General features: G+C 33.6%; 1 protein-coding gene and 1 long non-coding RNA gene across 2 annotated transcripts; both read left to right on the forward strand.

Moving 5' to 3' along the window:
• Positions 1-3,088: 3,088 nt before the first annotated feature.
• On the forward strand, positions 3,089-4,150 carry LOC145002384 (uncharacterized). The gene is made up of 3 exons (XR_013661862.1): positions 3,089-3,266; positions 3,369-3,766; positions 3,839-4,150. It is a non-coding gene; the product is annotated as an uncharacterized LOC145002384 (long non-coding RNA).
• Positions 4,151-18,228: 14,078 nt separating this feature from the next.
• Positions 18,229-20,904, forward strand: LOC145002774 (uncharacterized). The gene is made up of 2 exons (XM_078961974.1): positions 18,229-20,007; positions 20,596-20,904. The coding sequence occupies exons 1-2, from the start codon at positions 18,229-18,231 to the stop codon at positions 20,902-20,904; spliced, it is 2,088 nt and encodes a 695-aa protein (XP_078818100.1).

Raw genomic sequence — 20,904 nt, forward strand, 5'->3', positions numbered from 1 at the left:
TTCATTAGGGAGTATCTAATGAAGAGGATATGCAATGTCATGAAGGCAATGAAGAAGGCTAAAGGTCCACTAACACCTACAGCAACAGACATCCTAGATGCAAGGAAAAAAAGTGCTTCACAATATATTGCTAGGTGGAATGGGGCAAACAAGTATCAAGTCACTGCAGCATTGCAAGATCAACATGTGGTGGATGTTAGGAACCAAACCTGTACTTGCAGAAAGTGGGAATTAATGGGAATACCTTGCAGGCATGCAATTGCAACTCTAAATGAAATGAGCAAAGACCCTGAGGCTGAGCTTGACATTTACAAGTGGGTACACAAGGTGTATTGGCTAGAGACATGGCAAAAAGCTTATTCATTTAAGGTGGAACCAATTAAAGGGAGACCCATGTGGCCTAAAAGTAATTTTCCAACAAAGCTAATCCCTCCTCCACATCACACTCAGGTGGGAAGGCCTAAGAAAAAAAGAAGACAAAGTGAGGGTGAAAGGTTAAGCAAAAGGCAGAAGGCAAGTGCAGGTGATGGAGTCAATGAGATGCAAGGAGAAAATTCCCAAGGGCCAAGAAATGATGGAGTGCAGAAGCTATCAAAGAAACATGTTAGTGTTACTTGTAGCAAATGCAAGAATAAAGGACACAACTCTAGGACCTGTAAAGGGCAAGGAGGGAATCAATCTAAGAAGTGATTCTGGTTATTTGTTGTGGTGCAATGACTATTTAGTTTCTTGTTGTTAAAAACTGTTTGTTTTTGAAAACTTTAGTTATGGTTTGATGATGTGGTTATGTATGGTGCACAGACACTTGTATGCTTAACTTGGTAATGGTTTTTGGTTCCACTCATGTGGTTAATGGAATGTTCATTTTGGTAAATTTATGACATGTATTTTGGTAATGTACTTTTGTTACATTTTGGTTCTATTTATGTGCTTATATCTGACAACTGATACACATTTTGAACACAACTGATACACATTTTGGAATTCATTACAAACATGATGAAGTCAAATTACAACAAAATTATACCATTTTTACCCTGCATCACTTGATCAACAAAAATCCCCACATTTGCCTAACCCTATCCCTTACATAGACCAAGTACTAAAGATAACAAACACAAACATAAACCAACTTGCACATAAATACATCTTCAGCTTGAAACCTTCATCCTTCAATGCATCACACCTTGCCTCCAACATGTTGTTCCTGCTCTAAAGTCCATTGCACTGTTCCTGTAACATGTTGATACTTCTTACCAGCCCATTACATCTTTCCTCCAATGTATTTATGTTTCTTAGAAGACCAGGTATGATGGTTTTACTCCTAGCACAAATAGGTGGGTCAACCCACCCGATAAACCCACAAACAGAATCCTTAGTAAGGCAAGCATAAAACCTCCTGCCGGGATTCAGTGGTGTCCAAGACGTTTTCACCAAAGCAAGCTTTCCACAAAAACAAACCACCATTGTTCGATTGCAAGTCAGGAAAGGAGAAATGGAAGATAATAGTCGTTGGGGAAGAACAGTTAAGAACGTTGGGGAAGAAGATTTGTTGGGGAAGAAGCTGGGAAAAGAAGAGAAAACGATATATAAAGGATGTTTTATTTTTCCATATGCAAAAATGGTCCCTATAAGTAAAAGGATAGAAATACCCTCACGTGCAAGGCACATGAGGGGGTTAACGGATGGAATTTAACTGGTGTTAACTATAAGGACCATTCTCACAAACAAACCAGTCCAAAAGGACCACAAAACCAAAAAACTCGTGGTTTGAACTTTTTTCCTGAAAAAATGCAAACCACAGGGACCATTTTTGCAATTTTGTCAAAAATAATTACCAATTAAAGTGGTTGTCACGACATTGGATATTTTTTTATCCAAATTTAACTTTCTTTGTTTGCGCCAGTAAATAGAATGATTTGAATCCATACGATGTTTATATCATAAAAAACAATAGATCATATAATAAAACTATAATAAACCAATGTTATATAAATTGATAGTATATATTATGAATTAGTAAAATTGACACATTATAAAAATACGTACGTGTAAAAAAATTGTTAATTTAACATCTTTTGAAGCTTATATTTAATAAAAATAAATGGACGTGGAATTATTATAAAGAATTTGTATTTATATATTTAAATTTAATATACATTATTGGATTATATAAAAAATATTGTACTGAAGACAAACCTTATGTAGTTAATTGGAAAAAAAATAGATTTTCGTAGTTAAACCAGGAAAAAAGAAAGAAATAAAAGAAATTAAACTATAGTGATTCTTATAGAAAGTTTATTTACTTCTTTTACTTATGATTTTTTTTTTTTTTTTTTTTTGCTTAACAACGAATTCAAAAATTATTTTCACAGTTTTATTTTATCATACAGTGTTGAATATTAAACATTAGTTATCTTAAATATAAAATAAAAAAAAAAAAAAAAAAAAAGGTTTACGTAAAGAATGTGGATAAAAAAGTAAAACAACATCGTGAGCAACGACGGAGGCATTGAATCTGTGAATATCGATTCTTGACCTAAGCAGAATGCAAGATGCGGTTTGGATCCTCTGGTGTACAATTGAAGATTGAAGGAACTAAAAGGGGTTCATTAAACAACGACAGTAGAAAGAAATCACAAATGATACCGTCGGAATTTATGGGTGCTGAGATGGAAATAAAGTGATCGACAAAGAATTTCCGATGGGCACATGTAGTGGAACATGAATTGTTAAGGTTTGTTTTATAATAAAAGTTATTAATTGATGAATATTTTAATTTAGGTTCAGATTTTTTTATTAATTGGAGAATATTTAGCCAGATTTTGTGCTTTCCTTTTGGTGGTTTAGGTATATGTGTAATGCAGGGGCATAATAGGAAAAGTAGTGAGAATCCGAGTAGAAAAGAGAACATATAGGACAAGGGCATAGGTAGCATCGATATACAAAAGGAAAATATTGTTGGAATCATATTCTCTATACCATTAGAATCATATTCTTTAGAATATGACCCATGATCTACTGTTGTTAATTCATTTTGCGATAATTACATTATTAATTCTAAAGGAGATTACAAAAAGATGTGTGTTCTGAGCACTGGGACATGCCTCCTGAAGAGACACGTTTTGTATTGATTTTGCTTGTGCTTAAAGGGAACAACTTTCAAGACAAGATTACAGGGTTTGTGTTGTTGGCATCTAGCATTAGTTAAGCATATAATGATAAAGATAGAGCCTCGATAGCAGCAATTGCTAAAAATTTTTGAGGTAATACTTAATAGTCCTTGTTAGTTTTTGAGTTAATGAGTTCAGCAACTATGCCATATGGTTATTACCTTTTGACTTAATTTGGACAAATTTACTTAATAGGTTAAGCCAAAAGAAACGGAAGAATACTAATGAGTTCAAATGACTATTTTACCCACGTATATACAAGGGGCATATGGGAATGTTTCATCGGATTCAAGTGATGTGGATTTTTCTGATTCTGAAGGGCCAAAAAAACGGAAGAATACTAATGATAAGGCCAAAATCATGTTAATTAAAATTGATGAATGTTGTGAACATACTCTGATTTATCAAGATTCCCTGTCTACCTATTTTCTTTTCTTCTTTTTCCCTCCAATTATTTATTATCATCTCTTTGGTATACAGTTCCTCCTGGTGATGAAGGGTGGCTTTGCCCTGCTTGTGATTGCAAGGTTGATTGTGTTGACTTGTTAAATGATTCCATGGGGACAGATTTGTCCATCAACGATACCTGGGAGGTTAGTTTGGTCATTTTTAAAAAAATATTCCATTTGGGTTTTTACAAAAATCTTGATTTTCATATATTGTAGAAGGTGTTTCCTGAAACTGCAGTGTTTGGGGATAACTTAAATGACATTTCAGGGCTTCCCTTTGATGATTCTGAAGATAACGATTATAACCCTAATGCTCCACAGGTAGCAGAAGGTGAGGTGGATGTAGAGGATCCAAACTCTAATGAGTCTGATGACTCTGCTTCTATAACATGCGTACCCACTGCTATAACTCATAGCCTCGTTCCATTACACAATAATGGGTTAAAAGCTTGACTAATGTTTTGTTCTTTAAAAATAGGAAAAATAAGATAAAACAAAAAAAATCAATATACCCAAATTGCCCTTGCATTCTCCATTTATGTTTACTTTAAGTGTTATAAAGACAAACTTTCATCTTTTGGTTTTTTACCTTTACTAATAGAAACATACACACAACAAAGTAAGTTGCTTGATTTTGCTTATTTAAAATTGGAAATTTTTACTTTATAATTACAATGACCACATTCCCCATTTATTTACAACACATACACACATTTCATACAATAGCATGACAAATATAAAGAAATATAGAAGTACGTATACGGGCGATCGAAATTTGCCAATTTAGAAAAAAAAAAAAAAAACAAAAACAAAAATCAACCAACATACTTTGGTTTGTTTATGTTTCTAAGAGTACAGGTAAAAAAAAATGAAAGCAATTGTTAGAAGCAATAAAAGTTGGTTGCTAATTAAACTACATGATTAGAAAATACATATTGTATTATAAATCCTCATGAACCCCTTGTTAAAAAAAATGAATCCATTTGGACTAGATCATATCACTACTAAGAGGAACATTTTTTTAAATACAATGTTTTACTTTTAGATATTTATATAAATTAAATTATTCAGTATTCTACTTTCGATCACCCATAATTACAAAATGAGGTCACAAACAGAAAGTTTGTACCTACTAAACTGTTTTGTTGAAGAATTTTGAGTCAAAATGACCTTATTTTGACCTAAAAGACGTTTTTCTCCAATTTAATCGTTTTTACTGTTTTTATCTCTTCTGCATCTTCAGATTTGGGAGCCATAGCAAATAATAATAATAATAATAATAATAATAATAATAATAATAATAATAATAATAATAATAATAATAATAATAATAATGATAATAATAATAATAATAATAATAATAATAAGGCCAAAAGTTCTGGATCAGATTTTACATTTGATTCAGAGGTTTTTGGTGACATCAGCAAGAATGAAGTGACATCATCTGAAGTTGTTAAAGAGTCTGTAGTATCTGAAAAATATGAAGAAATCTTGAAAACAAATATGGAAAATGATGATTCTACCCCTATAACTGCAAGGAGACATGTTCAGAGATTGGACTACAAAAAGTTGCATGATGTAAGAGCATGTTTATTTTCCTTTTCTCTGCATGATGTAAGAGCATGTTAATTTGGACAAAATTACTTAATAACATGTTTCTTTTCCTTTTCTCTGCATGACGTAAGAGCATGTTAATTTTCAGGTTGAACTATTTCACAAAATCTTTAAGCTTTGTGGTTCGCCACCAGAAGAGTACTGGAAAAAGTCAAAGCTTCCTCATGCCGCCATGTTTAAACCACAACATCCGTATGAAAGTTGTTTACTTGAAACTTTCAAAGAGTTGCCTAAATGTGTTGTAGATCTAATCCAAACATTGTTGTCTGTGGAGCCATATAAGCGTGAGACTGCTTAGTATAAGTTGATGTATGTCGCTTATTGCTTTCCTTTATCCTAAATTAGTGTTGTGTGAAACTGCAAAACGTCTACCCTAGTATTTTAACATGCTTACAATAAGGGAGACCCAAAACAAAAGAGGGTCAAATATTACTCACATTTCACTTTTGGTGGATTGCCACAACATATAATTTTATAATCGGGACCAGGTTATGTGATGACATGACATTCGTTACATACGTGTTTAACTGTTTATCAAGCTTTTATTTTTCATTAAGTTTATGTAATAATATTGTACGTTTACTAATTTAAGTAACTTGTTATAATTAAATTGTTGCATGTTTGTATTATAAAAAAATATATATGTACATTATTGAATCAATTTAATTCAAAGTTTTAAAAACTAATAAGATGTAATAAATAACAATTTAAAACTAAATAAATGAAAACATTTAATAAAGAAATCAAAATCCATTCTTAACATATAACGAAAGAAAACAAAATTTGTGAAACCAACAACGAAAGTATTCTTGACAAACCATAAAACCTAAAAATTGATGTTCGACTGGAATGATAAATAAAAAACGAAAAACTGAAAATTGTTTGAAACGTTCATAAGATCTCACTTCTCGACTTTAGGAATCAATAGTTGGGTGGACACAACAGTTTCCTTGATTCCAATCGATTTTTTTGAAGATTTTGTTGATGACTCACAAATAGTATCTTCAAGATTGTAAACATCTACAAGTTTACGTTTCACATTGGTAGTTGGTGAAAGCAAGCTAGTGGTGTCATGGTTGGTTAATGGACTCATTGAAATGGTATTTGGAAAAGTAGAGATAGGAGTATTATCGGCAACGAAGGAAGCAGAACCCTTAAATGAAAGAATTAACATATGTTAATGATTGACATAAGAGTAATGTAAAAGGAGTGAAAAGAAAAAAAAAAGTAGGAAATTATTCCTTAAAACCAATTGTATCCTGAGAGTTGAACTCTGAGACCACGACATTAACATATATATAACAGTTTGTAAAGTGTAATTTAGATTGGTAAATATCAAGTATATAAAACATAATTTGTAGACGGATTAAGACTTATTTGTAGTTCCACCTATTCAGTGTGGTTTGCTTTTTCAACCTTCTCGAGCGCAGAAATTATGTCAACATCATCACTTATCTTTGATATGTTGTAACTACGGATGTATTTTCTTCCAGAGGTAAAGCCTCTAACTATAATTTTGAAAGCCATTTTTCTACCATTAAGTTCATTGATCTCAACAGGAAAAGCAACAGTCTCACCCATCTAAAAAAAAGAAAATGAAACAAAATTAGAATTAAAATATAGAAATGATTAGAATAAATTATGAATTTTATATATAATGGATTTTATAATATATACCTTTTCATACTTTTCTATCAAATCTGATGCTGAAATGTTTAGAATACTTCTAACATCCCGATCAAACAGAGTAAGTGTCACTACTCCCACCAAGCCTTGTACTCGAATTTTGAGCATAAAACTAAGGTATTTAAAAAACAGATAAAAACCATACGAATTAGATAAATACAATAATGAAAGAATATTAAATTTCTTATTATACCTTGGTTCAGCAACTATGACTTGATGACTTGTTTTTTGCACTTCTCCTGTGTACATACCCAAGGTTCATTCTCAGCCACATGATCCAAAACATTGGCCTGTTCAATGGGCATTTTATGAACCTTTCTCTTACAGTTCTTGCAAGTCGGGTAGTACCATTGTTGATTATCTTCAAACATCTTAATTGTTCCAAGAATGATGGCATAACTCCCCTATTATTAGTAATAACCAATGATGTTGAATCAGGAAAATTAAGCATTACTAATTTAACATTTAATAATGTAAATATACCTCATCTAATTCAAGGATCATGGAAATCTGGTAGAATTTAGTATTTTTCAGAAAGTCATCATGTACAGTATACATGATAGAAGACGTAGCACAAAAACATGAAGAAGCCGATCCACTTTCTTTTCCATTAAACCTGTTTACAAATAAAGTGTATGTCACATATCTTGATCAACTCTCATTGAAATCACAATATCTTATCTGTCATGTATATTTAGGAGAGATTTAGGATAGATTTAAAATAGAGAGAGATAAAGTGAAACCGATTGAGAGAAGTTTCGTTTGTGACATTTTTGAGTGTCCGGTTTCGCAACGCAAGGTCCGTAAACCCCGTTAAGCCATGTTTAAGGATCCTACACACTCCTGATGAGTATGCAACATGGTTTTATCGGTTTGGTTCGTTACTTACCACAGTTTTAGGTTAAGGAAATTTAGATATACGAACTTTTCAATTGATGATTTCTCATTAAAATAGCGAGTTGTATAGTAATTTTATGGCGTAAACCCTAGTATACAAGGGTTAAATGAGTTGACTGGTTTGACTCGTTGATTTTGTTTGACTTTGACTTGACCAGAATTTGACTGTTATCACACGAACCACGCCGTTTGTAAGACGTGACTTAAGGTAACAATTTTGTATATAATTACAAAATTAATAAAACGTTTATAGTGAAAACTCAAAACTATTAATCAATTATTTTAAACAAATTATTAATTAAAATATTTTTTTAGTTATATAAAATTATAATCATTGATTTAAATAAATACATGACCTTATAATTTCTATTAATTTTATGAGAAATTTAAAATAAAAGATCAATAGGTTGACAAGTAGAATGATATATGTATATTCTTCTATAAAAATTAGAATATATATATATATATATATATATATATATATATATATATATATATATATATATATATATATATATATTATAATTCATACATAATTGTGGAGCCCACAATTTGTTAAGTCCAAATCTTAAAGATAAAGAGGTGAAATATAGATCCTTTGATTAAAATGAAAGGTGTAGATTAATTTTTTGGTGATGAAAGCTCTTCAAAAACAATGACTTTAATGTACAATTTTTTAAGCTTAATATATATATATATATATATATATATATATATATATATATATATATATATATATATATATATATATATATATATATAGAGAGAGAGAGAGAGAGAGAGAGTCAAGATCAAATAAGAAGGAAATTTTTGGTACGAATGTAAGAAATTTTTTTTCTACATATTTTTTTCGCGAACAAACAAAATGAATCATTAGATGATTCATTTGTAAGATGATCTACAAGAAAAAAATTCTAAAAAAAACATGTAGATGATTCATTTATATAATGATTTTGTTGTTATTCACTAAAATTATCATAAAAATGAATTTTTTTCTTAATTTACTTAAAAATGAATCATAAAGATGTTTTTTTAAGAATTTTTTCTTATGAATCATTTTACAAATGAATCATCTAGTGATTCATTTTTTTTGTTCGTCAAAAAACTATATAGAAAAAAAAAAACTTCTTACCTTACTATCAAAAAAAATTTTTTTACCGGATATATATATATATATATATATATATATATATATATATATATATATATATATATATAATGCATAAACAAACACAAAAGGATACAAATTAGCAGTCATTCGGATCTTATATATTCCACCATTTCAATCTCAATTTTAATATTTACCAAATCTCTCTCTCTCTCTCTCTCTCTCTCTCTCTCTCTCTCTCTCCAAACACCATAAAGCACCAACGTTAGCCAACCTCCGTTGCCCACCAACGCCACTACTTCCGCCATCACAACCACTATCTCTTCTCATCGCCGTCACCACTCCTTATGCATTGAAGATAGTTTTTCTTTAAGAAGCTCTTTTGATATTTAGATCTTTGTAGCTCTAATGTTTTATGTATTCAAATCTGTCTTGATCTATATTTCGGTTGACGTTTTTGATTTATAAAATGTCGTATCCGTTGTCAGTCAAAGATAAGTTTGTGTTTGTTCATTTTGTTGTTTATTCATTTCCGTTTTATTGTAATTACAATAAAGTCGAATATGTTTGTAGATGTATTGTAGAAAGTGCTACATAAAAAAAGTTTGAGTAATTATTCATGTTCATTGTTAAGATGTGATATTTTATATAGGTGGCTTTAGGTGAGAGTAAGATGGCAAAAGAGATTTTTTTGTTAGCATCAGATAAATAAAATTCAAAATGTTTTTGTTGTTACTCACTTTGCTTTGTAAATAAAAGTTTTTTAATTCAACAAATAATTTTATCTTTTATCAAAAGCATGATTGTTCATATCAAAAACTGTCTTCGAGAATCTACTAATGTGGGTATGGATCTTTGTGTTTGTGTGTGTTACGTTTTTAGACCATTGTGTTTACTAAAGGTTTTATAAATAAAAATGTTTAGTTGTTTGATATATTATTAGGAGGATTTAGCATGTTGAATTTCTTGCTCTTAAATAAAAAACAATTCAGACAAAACATAATAAATTGAGGATGGTTTACAAGATACACCATTTTTTATTTTTATTAGAAGAAGTGTATTAACGGAATACATATATTATTGAACTTAATATATTATGTTGTCTGGTTTAATGCATTTAGTTTGTAAATATCCCAGGAATGAAGAACTCTAAAAATATAAACAAATGATAGATTAATGCAATTTAATAACATCAATCAACAGATTTATGCAATTTAAAAACAAAATGTGAGTTTTTCTTTAAAAAATGATGTCTGCAGAGAAGATAAGTGGTAAAATGTGTATCATTTTCCATTTTTTGTTTATTTTTTATTTTTAGTATTTAAATAATGGGTTAATGATTTTTTGAAAGATATTATTATTTATATTTATCTTTCTATCTTTGCAAGTACTGAAGTACATACTATATGTAACTTTGTAATACCATTTTATCCAGAAATATAACATACTTATTGTTTTAAAATCAACTCTAATAAATAATTTTTTTTACCATATATCACATTCTTATTGATTTGTCCGCATGTCATTTTATGGTTATTTTCAATTAAACTTTTTCCACATGGTATTTTGTGTTTTTTTCCATTTTATTAAATTACATATAATATTTAAATGTAATAATTATAATAAATATAATAATAAATGCATATCAATTTCAATAATTGATTTTTCTTGTAATTTCAATATTTCTAAATTAAAACTTCATTAGTTTAATTTGTTTATTTATCTAAATTATTTGTTTAAATTTACAAGAGAAAAAAAAAACACATTAATTTAAATAATTCAATATTTTTCTAATTTTTCTTATAAATTCAAACTTTTTAAATGTTTAGAATTTTCATATATATGTTTTTCAAATGAACTCATATAATACATGGGTATTACACCTAATATATCAATATAGAATACACGTTGATGTAAAAAACTTTAATATTTAATGTAAAATTCCTTTTTTTTAAATATCACTATAACTTTTTTTAAAAATGTCCAATTGAAAAGAAATACTATAATTCTTAATGTTCAACTTTGCACTTATTTAACCCTATTTAACTTATTTAACCCTATTCAACTTTGCACTTATTTAACCCTATCAAATAGTTATTAGAAATTTCTTTCTAAAAAAATATTTGAAGACAACCATAATAATAATAATAATAATAATAATAATATATGACTATAAAAAGATACGAATAATAATAATAATAATAATAATAATAATAATAATAATATTATATGACTATAAAACGATACGGTTAAATACACTGAAAGTTATGTGTGACCTTTTTCTTTGACATTATTATTATTATTATTCGTATCTTTTTATAGTCATATATTAATATTATTGTTATTATTATTATTATTATTGTGGTCGTCGTTGTCGTCTTCAAAAAAATTTTAGAAAGAAATTTCTAATAACTATTTGATAGGGTTAAATAAGTGCAAAGTTGCACATTAAGAATTATAGTATTTCTTTTCAATTGGATATTTTTAAAAAGAGTTATAGTGATATTTAAAAAAAAGGAATTTTACATTGAATATTAAAGTTTTTTACGTCAACGTGTATTCTATATTGATATATTAGGTGTAATACCCATGTATTATATGAGTTCATTTGAAAAACATATATATGAAAATTCTAAACATTTGAAAATTTTGAATTTATAAGAAAAATTAGAAAAATATTGAATTATTAAAATTAATGTGAATTTTTCTGTAACATCCCGGAATCGCAAGAGTAGAGTTGAAGGGCTAAAAGTGTAAGTTTTAGAGGATGACTCGGCGAGTCCATGGATGGACTCGACGAGTCAGGTCGCGGTCATGGTCGCGTGTCAAGTGGCCTACTCGGCGAGCCCCAAGGATGGACTCGGCGAGTAGCTGCTGTATGGAGAAAACCCTAATTTTCGGGGTTGAGCCCTATATAAAGAGCATTATACCCCTCCACAGCCTCCCTTATCCCCCCTTGAGTTCCAGAAACCCTAAATTCGTGGAGAGATCATTTGTGGAGCAAATTAGAGCTTGGAGAGGTGTTGTTTGAAGAGATCTTGAAGGAGAAGTGGCTTGGATCAAAGGGCTTTGCTTGGATTCGAGTTTGGCTGCTATTGAGGCATCTTTTGGAGGTAATATCTTCGTCCTTAGGCTGTGCATTCCTAGTTTCATCATTTTGGGGTTTGTGGGGAGTATGTCTTGGAATGTTTTGGAGTTTGGAGGATAGATCTGAGGTTGCTACCTCAGATCTGGAATATTAAAGGCCTAGAGTGCATTAAAGCTCCTGTGTTTGAGTGCTTAGTGAAGCCACCATGTCCCAAACCTTGGTTTTAAGTTGAATATGGCTTAGATCTCGTTAGATTCACGTAAAGTTTGCCACTTTACGTGATGAATGGATTGTAGGAGGTTGGATCTATGTTTTGGATCAATTGCATTGCCTGAGATACTTCTGTATGGATTCAGACCGGTGGTACTCGACGAGTCACATAGGTGGACTCGACGAGTTGCTTGAAGATGGCCTGGGACTCGACGAGTTGGAAGAACAACTCGGCGAGTAGGTTGAAGATGGCCTTAGACTCGACGAGTCCATTTGGACTCGGCGAGTCTTGTCGAGGAAGTCCCAATATTTCTGGTTGAGTCGATGAATCGGTGAGTCAAGGGATGACTCGGTGAGTTGGGTGCGAGTGGACTCAGAGTTGTTGGACTCGACGAGTCTTGGGGTGACTCGGCGAGTTGGGTCGCTAATTGAGGGAAGTTCTGAGCATAAGGACTCGGCGAGTCATCGGGATGACTCGGCGAGTAGGGTCAGTCAGGGGTTGACTTTGACTCGTCCAAGGTTGACCAGTTGTCTTCCAGGGGTATTTTTGTAATTAAGGGTATTTATTGAGTTGTATGTTTTGATGTTTAGTGGAGGAGTTCGTGTCAGAGTTCGGAGCAGCGGGATCTTATCCTTTCAGCCGGCAGTTTCGAGGTGAGTTATCCTCACTATATCAACAGGGTCTAAGGCACCAAGGCCGGCCCTTTATTGTATTGAGATTCGGTTATGGTTATTATGTTATTGTTTGATGTGTCTACATCCTGGTAGCTAGGATGGTACATGCTAGGAGGCCTTGCTAAGGTCAGTTTTCCCGATATACAGAGTGATGCTATGTAACAACCGTAAAATTTAGATCAAAAGTGGTCGATAAATTCGTGTGACGCTGCTAGAACCAAACCAAATTTATGTTTCGTCATTATGTATTTAACATATTTAAAAGATATTATAACAGTTAATCGATTATAAACATATGAAAAATAAATTTATGCGATGTGTAGCAATGAGTGCATGAAATTAACGTAATATGAACATAGCATGTATATATGATTTACTATGTCCAATATAAAATATATATAAGTTGAATTTTTAGCTAACATACAAAAAAATACTTAACTTCCGTATTTATACATTTATGTATATCATAAAATGATGAGTATATATTATACGTATATATACTTGATACCAAGTGACATAAACTTATTCTCAAATGTATATACATACAATAAAACAAATAGTTCATGAAGTTATTTTGCAACAATTAGTGCAAGAAATTGATATAGCAGATTATACCCACTCACACCCCTCTTGTTGATGGCTATCACACACAATATAAAAATACACATACAAATATCTTGCGCAAGAATGGAGCAAATCTTTATTAAATTTCCATTGGATTATATGGCCCACACCAATATTATAAGTCTTAAAAATCAGGAAGATGATTCCCTAGTACTACTACAATTCGTCACCCTCTACCCTCTCTATCCCTCTCATCTCTCTATCAACTACAAGCTCACAGATACAACATGTACTCAATATCTATGAGAACTGTGTCAAGTACTTCAATATCTTCTATAATCTGCATTAGTACAATGAGCCATGTGAAGAAACCTAATCAAATATCTCAAGGACGATACAGTTTCTCATCCACCACCTCACTCATCTTCCTTCCCTCTCACGATTGCCCTAAACTACACACACAATTCAGCACATGTGCATATCCTTCATGAATCTCGATTGTAAAATTCAATCTCTGCCAAAATCCACAGCTGTAAAAGAGATGTAGAGAAGCTTCATAATATCTCATTCCTATTTGAAGGCCCCACTCATTTTCTATCACCTGCCCATACCTCTTACTTCCATATCTTCTCCAATAAACAGAGAAGAGATTCAACAGCTATTAGAATTGTTTTCCCCATCTCAAACCCAGTTCCTTGTACCTTCTCTTTCTCCAATGGAAAACCAACCCAAAAGCTCCCTGATCACCACCGATTCCAGTTGAAGCAAACCCCTGACCATAAACAGGCCTGTAGCCGCAGCTTACCAGTGAAAAAGAAGCAGCGACTACTTCCATTCTCCCCTCCTGCCTTCATTTGTTCGACTATCAAACAGCTTCCGCACATCTTTTCCTTGCTCCTCCATCGACCTCAGGTAAATTCCTTACCTTCTCTGATCAAAATTCATCCAGCAACCACCGTGAACATTAGGCACCTGCCATGGTGCCCGGTGGCCTGAACAGTTCTAACCGGACGATCCCGTTGGCGGGTTTGGTTTTAGTCAAGTGTGTAAAATTCCTGATTCCATTATTTTTCTGCCATGTGACGTCTAGGTCGACTCCAAGACTCCCGTTCCAAATCCCGCTTAGAACAGGAGCTTCCCGACACTTCCGACTCTCAAAATCAACGTGAGTTCTATGGCCCCTCATTTCTGATTTCATTGTTTGGGGGAGAATACATGTTTTATTGGTCAATATTTGATAACCAAAATGGATTTAAACAAACGATTTTGGATTATATAAATTGCTATAGATGGTGTATGAATACGTATGAAGAGAGTTGACGAATTAATATGGCATTGAGTTTAGAAACCATGGTTATAAACAAGTGCAGGAAATGTAAATACATATATATAAATATTCCGTGTAGCTTTTTCTGAAAATTTATGATAACTAAAGTGATATAAATACTTATACAAAAGTGTATATATATATATATGAAAAGGAAATAAACTTAAAAATACACCTGGAGGATTAAATGGTCATAGTTATATTATACTAATACCTTAGAATTTCTAATATGTGTAATAACTATTAAGGACTTTGGATCGTATTAAAACAATAATCATGTTAAACTTAACATGATATAAACTTAAGTGAATAATTATATATAGACATCAGTTTTAGTAAATTATGGAGTTAACCCTAGTATGTTAAAGGTTAATGTGGTTTGGTTACGTCATAAAAGTTGGTATAAAAGTCGTTAGAAATAAATACTTATCGAGTATTACATTTAAAGACTTTATCATTATTCCAAAATTTGAACGTATTAAAAATAACTTCGCATGGGTTATATAAAAGATGGGGAATGTAGGTTCCCGGTCGATCCAAACTTGGATAAATAAATAAAAATTAACTATTATGTTAACACGATATCAAATTCGTATCTGGAATAATAAATTCTTGTAGTTTTAAGAATTCCGAGTATCGTTTTCTTAAACGACGAATAACTTTGTGTTTCTAGTGAATTTAGAATGAACAACATAGGTTCATTATACCTATCGTTTGTGGGTTTATTATACCAATTCTGCATAGGTTCATTATACCTATTCTTTGTGGATTCATCATACCCATTCCGCATAGGTTCATTATACTTATTCTTTGAGGGTTTATTATACCCATTCCAAATAGGTTCATTATACCTATTACAAATATCGAACCCAATCCGTTCGAGCATTCATATCCGGTTTCGCAAAGGCTAAGTTCACAATACTTAGTAGAGACCTTCCGTCAAATAACCGTTAATCCTTGAGGGAACGACTAACGCTAGGTATAAGTGTCATAACATTGATCTTATACGGTATGACCGCCCGCCTGGAGTTGCTAGCTACAACTACGTCTGACGAGATGAATTTTGGCGTTGGCGTTAGTATTATCGAACATTACCCCGCGTTATTACGGGGTGAATGACTTTAGCACGCGCGCCCTATCATGGTGTCGGTGCAATAATAAAGTTTAGTGTCAAGAGTTCGGTTATGACATCATCTAATATTCCTTCGTTCTTAAATCAATAAAAACGACCACCGACAATATAATTATCATATGGAAATTGACAAAGAGAGATTTCTACTAAGTTGTTTCAACACATGCAACAGTAAAATAATAATTTCTGGTGAATTGACAAATTATCTTTTGAAAGGGGCAAAGATTTCTATCTCAACATTAAATTATTTTTTTTATGGAGACCTTTTGTTATTTTAAGAATATATGGAGTCAAAACCTGTAGGACTCACCAACATTATTGTTGACGTATTTTAACATGTATTCTCAGGAAATTAAAGCAAGAAATTCACGCGAGGAGTATGGAATCATCGTCTTATATTTTTGTTCTAAATTATGTTTTATGTCCTCTTTTTGAATCGTTGAAGATTTGTCATGAAACATGTAACAAAGTAAGATATGATTATGTCGTATGCGATGTAAAACTTTATGTGGTTGTTTAATGTTTGATATATGCTATGTTTGTGATATTCGAATTTCGTCACCCACCCGGTGTTTCCGCCATTGGCTGGGGGTGTGACAGATTGGTATCAGAGCCTTAGCTATAGCGAACTAGTATTTCACATTAAGATATACAACTATAGCCTAGGGCATGATTTCTCTAATAAAGAGTTAATTTACTGAACATGTAAATACCTAAGTATTATAGTAGTTAAAATGAGAATAATTACCTAAAACAATCAATAAAAGGAACTTAAAAACCTAAAATTTTATATCAAAAACTTCGCTAAAGTTTTATGGTATATATGTCATGCCACAACTAAACCTAGCTCGCGCACCTAAGTTTTATTATGGACCGGTCAAATGCACCATTTAACTTAGGCATAGTGGTTGATACATTAAAATTTTGGAGATTATGTGTCATAAGGAAAGATATGGGTGTCGGTAACAAATTACATGAATAAACAATTAAATATTAATAACTCTATTTCTATTGTATAGATGAATACCTGGAGAAACAAGGAAGGAGTCCCATGCTCACCCCCCCATCTGGTCGGGGACCCCTACTATCCCGATCAAGAAACAAAATATCAATTCGTCGCATCAGGAAACTCTACAGAAGACGAAGAACCAATGGAAGACCCATTGGAAGAAGAGGCAATAGAAGAAGAAAAATCTGACACAGAGGATGAAGAACCCATGGAGGCCGAAAGGACCCCTACCTCCAGGCCCTCCCCTCCAAGCCCTTACAGGGGTATTCTAAGAGGTGTTAGAAAAACCCGTCAGACTGCCAGGAAAAGCACCCTCAACCACAAAGGAATTCAGAAACATGGTCACGCACTGTCTGAGAGCATGAGGAAGAACCTAAGAAATCCATCCTGGTTGAACGCATTTGCGGAAGAAAGAATTTCGGGAGAGAGAATCACCACCCGATATGAAGACGGGCAAGGCTCGGGAGTGCGTCCCCTGCCCAATGATCACGTTGGATCTTTAAGTGGATTGTTCGACCATGTCTTGAAATTGGAGAAGCAGGCTAGGGTATCGGCAAGGGAAATCAAAGAAGGTGAAAATAACACAACTCATCTAGCCTGGAGAGCAGGAAGACTAGAGACTCAGCTAACCCAACATCAGAATGCACTAACAGAGATGCGGGGGTTGCTTGACGCGGAAATCGCTACTAGGATGCAGCAAGATACCCTCATGGTTGAGGCGGATCTTCAAGCTCAAGCGACTCTTATTAGGGTAGGGGTTAGTGAAGAAGAAATTATGACCATAAACGGGAGGCTAGATGCAATCGGAGTTCAACTTGCGGAAGTTACCAGGGCATTAGGGACTTACCTACGACAAGGATGAGTTGGAAGAGCCAGATAGTGACAAGGTGGTGACAGATGTGGTAGTAGAAGACCATCTAGGATTATATATATTAAGCATGTAATGTTTGGTATTATCATGGTTTTGGGAAAGTACGTTATAACAGGGTGCAAAACTCGTTGCAATTTTTGGGTCTTTTGACCATTGATGTAATAATTAGTAGAACTTTTGCTTCCCAAAAACCTTACGAAAGTTAATGTAATGATGTGTGTAATGTCACTATGTATGATATATTGAAGCATATTATGCATATTTTCTTCGTTATCAATTTAATGCGTAAATTTTATAATTGGTAAAATTCCCAAATAATGCAATAAGTTTTATCGAAAAGTGAAAAAGTAATATTGAAAATTTCCATATAGCACGACACAATCAACTAATGTGTTATTGTTAAATATAATAGGGAGTTAAGTAACATGTCACAAAGAAGAAGAAGCACAAGGTTGCACCCAAATCTGGCGGCTATTCCCGAAAGAACAGTCGGGAGGCCCAGAAGGGTACAATCCAGGCCAAGTGAAATACCCATCGCACCTGAAGCTGGGCTGCCTACAACCGCGGCAGAGTTAGAACAATTGATAGCGGATCGACTTGCGGTTGCTCTGACACAACCGGAAAATGTTCGCAATGCCATCTCTGGAGCGGGTAATGGTGGAAATGGTAATGGACAAGGCAGCAGTTCTCAAGGAGATATCCGAGGACCACATCGAACGTGTAGCTATAAGGATTTCAATAATTGCAAACCCAAGAATTTTTATGGGACAGAAGGCATTATCGGACTAACCAGGTGGATCGAAAAGATGGAATCCGTATTTCAAATATGCTTCTGTCCCGATGATAGTAAAGTTCGATTCGCTGTGAGTACGTTTATGGACTCAGCCCTTACTAGGTGGAATGACCAAGTAAAAACTCTGGGCATTATTCCTGCAAACTCTTTATCGTGGGAAGAACTGAAAATGATGATAAAGGAAGAATATTGCCCGAGAGATGAGATTCAAGCGATGGAGCAAGAATTATGGAATTTGAGGATGAAAGGCCTTGACATCAAAGCTTATACGACCAGGTTCAACGACCTCGCGCTATTATGCCCAACTCTAGTAACCCCAGAATACAAGAAGATAGAGCGTTACATTTGGGGTTTGGTGCCACAAATAAGGGGAATAGTGTTGGGCTCACGATCAACAACTTATGAAAGTGTCAGGAACTTGGCAAGTCGATTAGTCAAGAATGAACTCAGTCGGGGAACAACAAATACTAAGGTTGAAGCACCCAAGATTGAAAATAATAAGCGCAAGATGGGAGGCAAGGATTCTTGGCAATCGTCAAGGAAGAAACAAGGAACTGGAACTGGATACGCAGTGACAATGGCAACCAATCCAGCACCAGTTCACCGAACAAGCAGTACTGGACGGTACCCTCAATGCAACAAATGTCGCAAATATCATCCTGGCGAATGTTATTATTGTACCAAGTGTAACAAGAATGGACATACCAACAAATATTGCAAAGACTCAAGGCCTATTGCAAGAGGTACTCAGGTGAATGTAGGGTCAATCGGAAATAGTAGTGGAAATTGTTATGAGTGTGGTGGATCAGGGCATTACAAGCGTAACTGCCCAAAATTAAGAAATGTGGGTGGCACTGCACGTGGACGGGCATTCATTATTGGAAACAAGGAAGCAATCTTAGATCCCTCGGTGGTTACTGGTACGTTCCTTATCAACCACCTATATGCTACAGTTTTGTTTGACTCCGGAGCCGATAAGAGTTTTATAACAACGACATTTAAGGAATTATTAAACCATGAAACTAGAAAATTAGATGTAGCTTACAAAGTAGAAGTAGCAAATGGTCAAATAGAACGTACAACTGAAATCTTAAGAAATTGTACCCTAACGCTTAACGATCGTACTTTTCAAGTCGACCTCATGCCAATGTCAATCGGAAGCTTCGACGTTATTATTGGTATGGATTGGCTTTCTCATCACCATGCGGAAATCATGTGTTACGAAAAAGCAGTCAGGCTAACCTTACCAGATGGAGAGACTCTGACCATCTATGGTGACAAGTCGGGTCAGAACTTCAAGCTCATGTCTTGCATAAAAGCACGGAAATATCTGTACAAGAAGTATTACGCCTTCCTAGCTCACGTAGTAGATAAGAAGTGTAAAGTGAAAGAAATTCAGGATATACCACAGGTATGCAATTATCCTGACGTTTTCCCAGAAGAACTACCAGGATTGCCACCAGCCAGACAGGTCGAGTTCAGAATTGACCTAATCCCCGGAGCAGCTCCAGTAGCTAGAGCACCCTATAGGCTAGCCCCATCTAAAATGCAGGAACTCTCGAGCCAACTACAAGAACTCCTTGACAAGGGCTTCATTAGACCAAGTTTTTCTCCTTGGGGAGCGCCAGTATTATTTGTTAAAAAGAAAGATGGGTCCTTCCGGATGTGTATAGACTATAGAGAACTAAACAAATTAACCATCAAGAACCGATATCCCCTTCCTAGAATCGATGATTTGTTTGATCAACTCCAAGGATCTAACTACTATTCAAAGATCGATCTGAGGTCTGGATATCATCAGCTCAAGATACTAGACGAAGACGTACCAAAGACTGCATTCAGGACCCGGTACGGTCATTATGAATTTCTAGTGATGCCATTCGGATTGACAAACGCTCCAGCAGTATTCATGGATCTCATGAATAGAGTCTGCAAGCCATATTTGGACAAGTTTGTGATAGTATTTATAGATGACATTTTGATCTATTCTCGAACTAAGGAGGAGCATGGTCGACATCTACAATTAATCTTGGAACTTTTGAGGAAAGAGAAGTTGTATGCCAAATTCTCTAAATGCGAATTTTGGATCAGACAAGTACATTTTCTAGGACATGTGGTGAGCAATGAAGGAATTCATGTAGATCCCACAAAAATTGAAGCAGTAAAGAATTGGAAGGTGCCAAAGACGCCAACAGAGGTGCGCCAATTTTTAGGCCTTGCCGGCTACTACCGAAGATTTATTGAAAACTTCTCAAAAATTGCAAAACCACTTACCACTCTAACTCAAAAGGATCGAAAGTTTGAATAG

The sequence above is a fragment of the Lactuca saligna genome, chromosome 6 (assembly GCF_052625555.1).
Source record: "Lactuca saligna cultivar CGN05327 chromosome 6, ASM5262555v1, whole genome shotgun sequence".
NCBI lineage: Eukaryota > Viridiplantae > Streptophyta > Magnoliopsida > Asterales > Asteraceae > Lactuca > Lactuca saligna.

Bases quoted from the DNA above. Each gene is read 5' to 3' on its own strand.
- LOC145002774 (XM_078961974.1), top strand. From the start codon at position 18,229: ATGTCACAAAGAAGAAGAAGCACAAGGTTGCACCCAAATCTGGCGGCT. The intron at 20,008-20,595 runs GTATGCAATTAT...TCTCGAACTAAG, and splicing joins AAATTCAGGATATACCACAG to GAGGAGCATGGTCGACATCT.